At 33.5% G+C, this 9,446-nt stretch overlaps 1 protein-coding gene across 1 annotated transcript; it reads left to right on the forward strand.

Annotated features, from left to right (window-relative positions):
* Positions 1–811: 811 nt before the first annotated feature.
* On the forward strand, positions 812–2,515 carry LOC145591427 (zinc finger CCCH domain-containing protein 23-like). The gene has a single exon (XM_081647871.1). It carries the CDS (start codon positions 932–934, stop codon positions 1,970–1,972), a length of 1,041 nt encoding a protein of 346 aa, XP_081503997.1. The 5' UTR covers positions 812–931; the 3' UTR covers positions 1,973–2,515.
* The last annotated feature ends 6,931 nt before the right edge of the window (positions 2,516–9,446 follow it).

Here is a 9,446-nt window from a genome sequence, read left to right on the forward strand (position 1 = left end):
TAAATCAGCTAGCCTACGAGTACAACTTGTCAAAACAATAGAAATAAAAATAACTTCAAACTTTGAAAATATGCATAAAAATGAGGTACGTGCAACAAATCTATCTATCAATCCGATTACCGATATCACTGTCAATATATCTATATGAATATTGATTCTTTCTACTAAATTAGACATCTAAAAATGAAAAAAGATATTATACTCATAATACCTAAGAATACCATTCTTTTCTCATTTGCTTTCTCGTATCAATTTAAAGCCATTTTCGATTTATTCCACGTGATCCTTTATAGTCATATACACTTATCTCATAGTACGATTTACTTTGCTTATACTAGCTATGTTTTACTATGTTTAGAACTTGACTCGATTCCATCGATCAATTACGATATCAAAAGATTTTTCCGTCATAAAAATAACTTAATCTCTCTCTGTCCACATCATAATGACTGTACAATGGTGAGAAATAAAGAACCCAAAAAACATCCCTTTTTGTCACCCCACCCACCCACCAACCCATAACCCATAACCCATACCCAAACCCATAACCCGTTACCATCAACCTAACACAACCTTAAGGACACAGAAAATGAAAGGTCGGCTGTTGGTGACATAATTTAGCGTGACAGACAACCCATCTTTTTTTTAACCTTATTTTATTTAACATTCCTACTCACCCTAGTAGAACCCAATAGATTTTCTCCATAATTAAACTAACCCTAGTTAAAATATAACCTAACCTAACCTAACCTAACCACGGTTAAATTCAATTCCCACGTCTACTTATAGCAGTTGTTTTGGATATCTCTTTCCTTCCCATATTATATTTTCACCACTAACCCACCTTCATTTGTCTGTCTGTCTGTCTTAAGAGAGAGAAAAACTCACAAGATTTCATTTTTTAGAGAGAGAAACACACTAAACAAATCAAATGATGATGATCCATCGCCAACATCCGACGGTCGATATTCCTCAATGGGACCCACCTTACGAAGATCCAACGACCCCCATTTTCTCCCCTCAAACAAACGATTACTTTGCCGCTTTGAAGAGGTATTTACCGTCTTCTGAGTTTGATGACTCGGACACTGAGTCGAGTGATCTCCCCTTTGACTCGTTTACCTGCGACAACTTCCGAATGTACGAGTTTAAGGTACGGAAGTGCGTACGTGGCAGGTCACATGACTGGACTGAGTGTCCGTACGCTCACCCGGGTGAGAAGGCTCGCCGGAGGGACCCACGGAAGTACCATTACTCCGGCACGGCGTGCCCGGAGTTCCGCCGTGGGAGTTGCCGGAAAGGTGACTCGTGCGAGTACGCGCACGGGGTGTTCGAGTGCTGGCTTCATCCCGCAAGGTACAGGACTCAGCCGTGCAAAGATGGGCCCCACTGTAAACGCCGTGTTTGCTTCTTCGCTCACTCGCCTGAGCAGTTGCGTGTCCTCCCTTCTTTGTCTGAGTCGTCACCTCGGAGACTCGGAGGAGGTGACACGTGTAAGGGTTTTGTCGGGTATTCGCCGACATCGGTGTTTGACTCGTTCCCCGACTCGCCGCCGTTGTCGCCGTCAGTGAGTGAGCTTGCTAGTGCCATGAGAGGGTTACAGTTGGGTAAGCTTGGGATGGGCTTAAACCCGAACCCGAGCCCAAACGCAGGCCCAAGGAATGTTTGGGGGGTTCAGATGGGGTGTTCTTCGCCGAGAAGTCCAAGAGGGTTTATGGGAAGTGGGCTTTGTGGTGGGTCAAGTGGGCCGACCACTCCAACTCGGGGTCCGAATCGGTCTGGGCTCGGGCTATTTGACCCGTTTGAAGTGGGTTTTGAGGAGGAAGTTCCAATGGAAAGGGTTGAATCAGGGAAAGATTTGAGGGCAAGGATGTATGCGAAGCTGAGTAAGGAGAACTCGCTGGATTGTGACCGAGTTAATTCAGTGAGTTCTGGGCCTGATTTTGGGTGGGTTTCTGATTTAATCAAGTAAGGGTATTTTCGGTAATTCATGATTGTGAATAGGATGATGATGAAGACGAATTTCAACTTTTTCCAGTGTAAATATTGTTTGGAAATTTCAAAAAAAAAAAAAATTTGAGGAAAAAAAATTTAAGAGGTGAAATTACTAAAATGTCTCCTATTTTGAGGGATGCTTTTTTGGAGGCATTTGGTTGACGGGGTAAAAATGGAAATTGCAAAAAAAAAAAAAGGAAAAAGAAGAATGTACAGATGGCGAAGATCTATTAGTGATTGGATGATTTGAAGTACTAAGATGTTTATCTACTTTTATTTTTCTTTTTAATTTTAAATTTTTTTTGGAGGGTAGTCGGAATTTGTATTTTGAATGCACTTCTGTTCATTGTCAGTATTGTTCTATGGCCTATGTTATGATGTTAATTATGGTTATGGGTCTAATTTCGAGATTATTGATTTTCTGATGATTTTGAAAAATATAACTAGTACTTCGTATTATGTAATTAGAGCGTTTAATCTTGGTTTCTATCAATGTGAATTGTTAAAATTTATGTTATTAGTGCTTTTCTTGTTATTCTATTCAATGTAATCTAAGATTAATTAAATTTGTTCCTTGGCCACATTTTGATACGGAGTACGAGTATTAAAGATTAAACTGATAAAGAACTTTGAAAATCAATGTGAAAGACGTTGATTCTTTAAAAATAACTTCAAATTTAATGTTTTACTATTTGATTTAGTAACTGATGCAGTAACTTGATATCCTTACCAGTAAATAATAAATACTCTAGTTTATATGAATTACAGTAGTAAAGTAAATTGTTCAAGCTATTACTATTATAAGAGCTAGAAATGTTTTAAGCAAGGGGTCATATGATATATTGGTGGTTTATGATTTAATATCGGGCTTACATTGTGCTCTTTAATTTGATTGATTATTTAAAATTTAGAACTATTATCATTACTCCGATATTTTCAAGAGTCAGATTTCTTCAATCGCAATCAATAAGAGATGCACTTAGGTTACACTCTTCACTTAATTGTTCCAATTTTGTGAGCATATGAAGTCAAACTAAGATTGTTTTTGATCTTATCTTGACCAATTTGTTAGACTTATGCAAAATGTTGCCTTAAAGGCTTAAAGCCAATAAGCTACTCAATGTAGGCCATTTAGTTAATACAATCATAATAGCAAATTAGCCCCACAAATTTTGGCATTTGATCTTATCTTAAGCATAATTCCTCTTATTATACTTATATTCTAAGAGCAATTCAGCAATTGACCCCAGTGTTAGTTTCTACAGCCAATTTTCACATATCTTGCTACATAATTAGATTGAGAAAATAAAAAAAATTTGAATTGTCATTTGAAATATTTAATTTGAGGTACATGATACGTAATTTTTGTTCTATTGCCCTCACTAGTTCTATCTAATGAGTCTCATAAACATACCCTTATGATATTCAGTTATCCACCAATCCACTTTATTTTTTTATTTTTTTATTTAAATATTCTTCATATTTCTAGATTGGTATACCACTTTTATGCTTCACAAATCTCATTCATCACGCTATTTTTTATTTTCATTTATTTTAATTTTTTTAATTTTTGTTAATTATCTCCTACTTTTCCTGGAATTATTTTCCTAACCTCTAAATGGAGATATCAAAAGAAAATTAAGAAGCATAAGTGCGAGAATTATGTATGCTTAACTAAAATAGCTTTTTTTTTTTTTTTGAAACAAAACAAAAAATAAAATAAAATATAGCTTCTTTATTTCTTTTCGTTTTTAAAAATAGCATCAAGGTTGGTAAACATTTATTATTCGGATCGAGTTTGTACCACAATGTATGTGTCTAGACCTAATTATTGGCTATCATTTTAGAGCAAATCTAACCTTCTTATGAAAGAGTGGGTAGGATTTTTGAGCTATTTAAAACACTTTTATACCTCTAAGAGCTGCGATGAATCTTAAACTCGCTTTTGAGGATGAAATTCACTCGAGCTTTATTATTTGTGGGTTTTAATTTAACTCTTCTAGTTCTATCCCTTCCATTCTATTTTAGCAATATCCAATATTTCAAGTGGTCTTCAACTAACCTTACTTTAGCATGATACTATGATTTCATTGACTTATTAATAATCTATTAATCAGATAATAATTTGATGTGTTTAAATTAATATTGGATGCCAATCAATTTCATGGTATCCGGTTCTAAAAACATCCACTATCATTATAATTATAATTATGTATCTTTAATTATATCAAGCTAATCAACCTTGATGAAAACAAAAGCATACTTAAAGTCTTTGCATGCTCTTGGACATATGCATGCATATGCATATGCTCTTAAGAAATTTAATTAATTAAACTAACTAGGATTAAACAATAATTTAATTAAAGATTGATCTAATAATTATGTTTATTGGGTGATAGAAACTTTGGATTATCATTGTGACGTGTAATTGGAAAAAATTACTCGTGGTCCTAATCAATTATCCTCAAAATAAGGTAACATTATTTTTTTGCAACAAATTTCCTCATCCACTTGCTACTAAAGAGATTACTTTATTAATTAATTTAATATGATCATAATTACCTAACCTAAATGTAGTGCTAATTAAATTCTATTGATAAGACAGGATATAGTCAAGGGATTGTGACAACGTGGGTCCTTTTACAAAATCTAGGGATATTAGTTTACTTGTTTGTGGTTCTCCTTTTTTTTATTTAATGGAAAAAATTATTACTCTATCCGTCTCATAATATAGTTGCTATTTGTGTTTTTTCACAGCATATAAGGAAGGAATAGGAGGAGAAAGAAAATAAAGTACAGTAATAAAAGTAAAAAGTACAATCATAGATAAAAGTTAAAGAGAGAAAGTGAAAAAAAATATAAGGCATGTTCAAAATTCAAGGATAAATTAGGAAGTACAATAAATAAAATTACAAAAAAAGCGAGGGTATAATGATTTTTACATACTATCCAAAAATAGAAACATGAACAATATTTTAGTTCTCAAAATAGAAAATACTCCCTCTGTTTTTTATTATATGCATTAGTTTGACCGACACATTTGTCGAGACGCTACTTTGACCATTAATATCTTTAATTGTGTATTAGTAAAAATTATAACAAAATTATGTTATGAAATTAGTCATTATGACAAATCTAATGATATATTATATAATAACATTTAGGGCTTTTTATCAGAAACTACCTATTTAAAGCCAATTTTTGTGAGAAACTACCTAATAAAAAAAATGTGGTAAGAAACTACCTATTAAAATGAAAATGTTGTAAAAGGCTACCCTTTCACCGGATTTTCATCGTTGACTAGTTTTTTCCGGCGTTGGACCACCCACTTGCCAATCACGTGAACTCTTAAAACCTTTATTTTTCCATACCCCACCAACAATGCTACCTATCATGTGACCGGCCGAGCATGGTCAACGCCAGAGAAATTAGTCAAAGATGAAAATCCGACGAATGATAGCTTTTTACAACATTATTTGCTTTAATAGGTAGATTCTTACAACATTTTTACTTTAATAGGTAGTTTTTCACAATATTTTTTTTATTAGGTAGTTTCCCACAAAAAATTGCTTTTAAAAGGTAGTTTCTTACAAAAAAATTTTAGAGGTGAAAAAATTAAGTCAACCATAAAATGTGAATAGTGCAATTATTAAAGTGATGCCTTTAAAAAAAAACAGAGGGAGTACTTAATAGAAAATCTTTAATTTAATTTAAGAAATAGGAGTATGAACTATATTATGGGACGGATGGAGTATATTTTAATAAAAAAATCTTTAATTTAAAAAATGATAAAAGGAACAGGGAGAGAGTTTGGTAAAATAGGGTGTATAAAGAGGAGACATAAAAAGAAAATAAATTTTTAAAAAATTAAAATGGGGGACAAAGAACCATGGGGATACTTAGTTTGGGGATAAATTTATTCCCTTTTTCAACTAAAAAAGGAACTATACGACATAATGGATATTTTTGATGTATAAGATCATAAATAGTTAAAAAATACGGAAAAGCTAGGAAGAAGGAATCAAAACAAGTATAGTTAAATCATATGTACGTGATGAGAATTATGAGATGGATCTTCTCACGTGAATGTAGATAGCTTGTTGAACGAGTGAGTATATAATGATGTGGCAATGGTGATATTGTAACTCGAATCGAGTAATCCGATATGAGTTGATTGTCTAGGTTCATGATAAGTGTAAAAATATATACTACCTCTCTTAAATGTTATGTGCAACTCTGAGTATCATTTATGAGATATAAAATACAAAGTATTATAAAATTACACATAACATTTAACGGAGATAATAGATTAAATGGTTTGAGTAGTGATTTAGCGCACACAAAAGTTGAGATTAAAAGGTGACTTACTTGAAATTAAATTGAATTTCAAATGAACTTATTGTAAAGCTTGGATTTTAAGTGCTAATAACATGTCAACATTGTCAATTTAAATATGAGATACTTCAATGATAAATATGAAGCACGGATTGAATTTGTAAGTTAATACATAAAAGGAATTGACTGTAAAAGTCATGATTAATTTTATCCAAACTTACACCATATTACTTTGTATGATAACCTCAGCACTTTGTTACATGTTCGACACCAATGGTAGTTTAACTACTCATATATCGAATAACTAAGTGCTACCATTTTTGGACTTGTATAGTTACATACGTTATACATATACGATATACATATTTTAAGCTTACTTAACTCACACACACACATATATAGATATATGATCGATATACTAGAGTAAAACTTTATCAAAATGAAAACGATAATAAATTGCCAACGGTTTACATATAGGGATAAAAAAAAACTAAAAATAATAAATTAAAGGAAATTTTGAATTTTAACACAAGAAAAAAATCACGAATTTAATTTTTAACACTATAAAAAAAAGAAAACTATTATTTTAACACCACCAAAATTTTTAAAAATTGGCTTTTATCAACACATAACCGATTCATGGATGAAATCCGTTAGTGGGGCTCACAATGTCTACGTGTCAGCATATAATTGGTCCAAAATTTTTAAAAAAAAAAACAAAAAACCTAAAACTACCCCAGCCACCCCACCCCCACCGTCAGCCACCTTCGGCAGCGCACCTCCAGCACTCCTTCCCCTTAACAGCTCCATTTCCAGCCCCAGACACTGGCAAATCCCATCCCTTCCTTTTCCCCTCCCCAAAATCGGCAGCCATCCCCCAAAGCCCACAAAAACCGGTCGCTGTTTTTCAGACCCCATGAAAACAGCCACCGAAAACGGCCACAAGTGGTCGAAATCGGCCGATTTAGGGCCAACATGGTTGATTTCGACCATAAGTGGCCGCTTTGAGGCCGTTTAGTGGTTGTTTGAAAACCAAACGACCTTAGATTGTGGTCATTGGTGTGTGATTCTCAGTTTCTGGGAAGGGGAAAGGGAAGGATGGGGTTTCCGGTGACTTTGACCTTGGAACGGGAGGGTAATGGTGGGGCTGTGGTGCCAGCGGTGGGGCTAGGGTGGCTAGGTTAGTTTTAGGGTTATTTGTTTTTTTTTTTAAAACTAATAATATTGCGACACGTGGCACAATGGACCCCACTTAACAGATATTTTGACGGAAACTAGTAAGTGGTGGTAATATCCAATTTTGTGAACTTTTTGTGGTGTTAAAATAAAAGTTTTTTCTTTGTAGTGTTAAAAACCCTTTTTTGTGTTTTTTAGGTGTTAAAAATCAAAATTTCCTAAATTAAAAGAAAATTTTTATAAGTGGTTGGTCACACCTTGTGGTAGGGGTTACTCGAATTACTCGGTCAGGGATTACTCGACTTCTCGTCAGGGGTTATAGTTACTCAAGCTATTTCGGTCAGGGGTTACTTGAGGGTTCGACAAGATGTTACTTGAGAGTTTTGGTTAGGGGTTACTTGAGGGTCCGACAAGATGTTACTTGAGGGTTTTGGTCAGGGGTTACTCAGTTAAGGATTATTTGAGGGTTTACTTGGTCAAGGGTTACTTGAGTTATTCGGTCATCAAGGGTCGGGTTACTCAAGTTACTTGGTCAGGGGTTACTTGAGGGCTTATCGGTCAGGGGTTACTTGAGGGCTTTTTACTCGGTTAGTGGTTACTTGAGGGGTTACTCGGTTAGGAGTAACTCGAGTAACCCCTGAATCCACACAGAAAAATCCCCCTCAATTAAATTGAATATGAATTAGACTAATCGATGGTAGATTTAGTCACGTATAATATTAAATGTTTATCTGTAGCCTTCGTGGCTACGTACATATTATCATTACCCTTAAAGAAAGCTCACTTGGTCAGTTGGTTGTAACATTAAACTATGAGCAAGATGAGACCGACAATACCAAAAAAAAAAAAAAAAAAAAAAAAAAAAAAAAAAAAAACTCATGCTTTAAATTAAGTCCAATTGATTCAATACTAGATGAAATATGAGTAAAAATAAGCCAGTATTACAGAATAATCGGCTGATTCTCAACCCAAAAAAAAAAAACCAGATGACACCTACGTCAAAAAAAAGCTTGATTTCAATAATCGTTACAACTTAGCTTGTATCACAACCATCATATAATTAAAAACACAATCGATCAAGAACTAATAATAGATTAATTTGATTACACGGTAAGTATATAAGCCATTTGGAACAAATCTTGGCCTTACAAATACCTAAAATAAAACTCCAAATAATTGGTAACTAAGTTCATTCCACTTGGCTTTCCCTTGTTATTCCAACAAACAAAGGCGCCAACAATAAATCTGACATGCATTATTCCAAATATTATTTTGCATTATTGGTATGTTACAAATGCATGCATGCACATGTAATATAGCCTTTATATAATCAAGGGAAAACTATATAATATAAAGTTTTAGATATTTATTTATGTAAGTGCCCTGGAATTTAGGATAGTGATAGTGAGTGACCATTACTAGAACACAGGAAATTCATTGACCCATGGTTTGTGGTTGTACTAATTATCAAAATATGTAACATTGAAGGTTGAAAAGTTAGTGAAATAACCCCACATTAAATTCAAGATTCATGAACCTAATTAACGTACTATATATGTTCCAAGTATTATATTGCAACTTGCACAACTTGGTCTAAACTGCATGCACGTCTGAATGGACAAGGGAACATTCTAGAGTTATGGGACTTATAGTTATGGCTGTTTGGTTATATGATTCGAAAATTTCTTATGTGTGGATGTCAACTAGTTAGATTAGTTGAGAAAGATTAATGTGGTGTTTTTATATTTCTAGGATTTGTAATATATATTAATAATAATAATGAATCTCACTATTTTTATGTTTCTTTTTGGGCTAATGTTGAATTTCATTATATTTAATAATGAGTTTGAGCCAAGCCGGTTAGTTAATGAAAAGGAGAAAAACTATTTACAAATTTATAATAGGCTCAATCTTGAAATTAATTGGTGATTACATAGTAG

Source organism: Chenopodium album, chromosome 18, assembly GCF_948465745.1.
Source record: "Chenopodium album chromosome 18, dcCheAlbu1.1, whole genome shotgun sequence".
Taxonomy (NCBI): domain Eukaryota; kingdom Viridiplantae; phylum Streptophyta; class Magnoliopsida; order Caryophyllales; family Amaranthaceae; genus Chenopodium; species Chenopodium album.

Bases quoted from the DNA above. Each gene is read 5' to 3' on its own strand.
- LOC145591427 (XM_081647871.1), top strand. From the start codon at position 932: ATGATGATGATCCATCGCCAACATCCGACGGTCGATATTCCTCAATGG.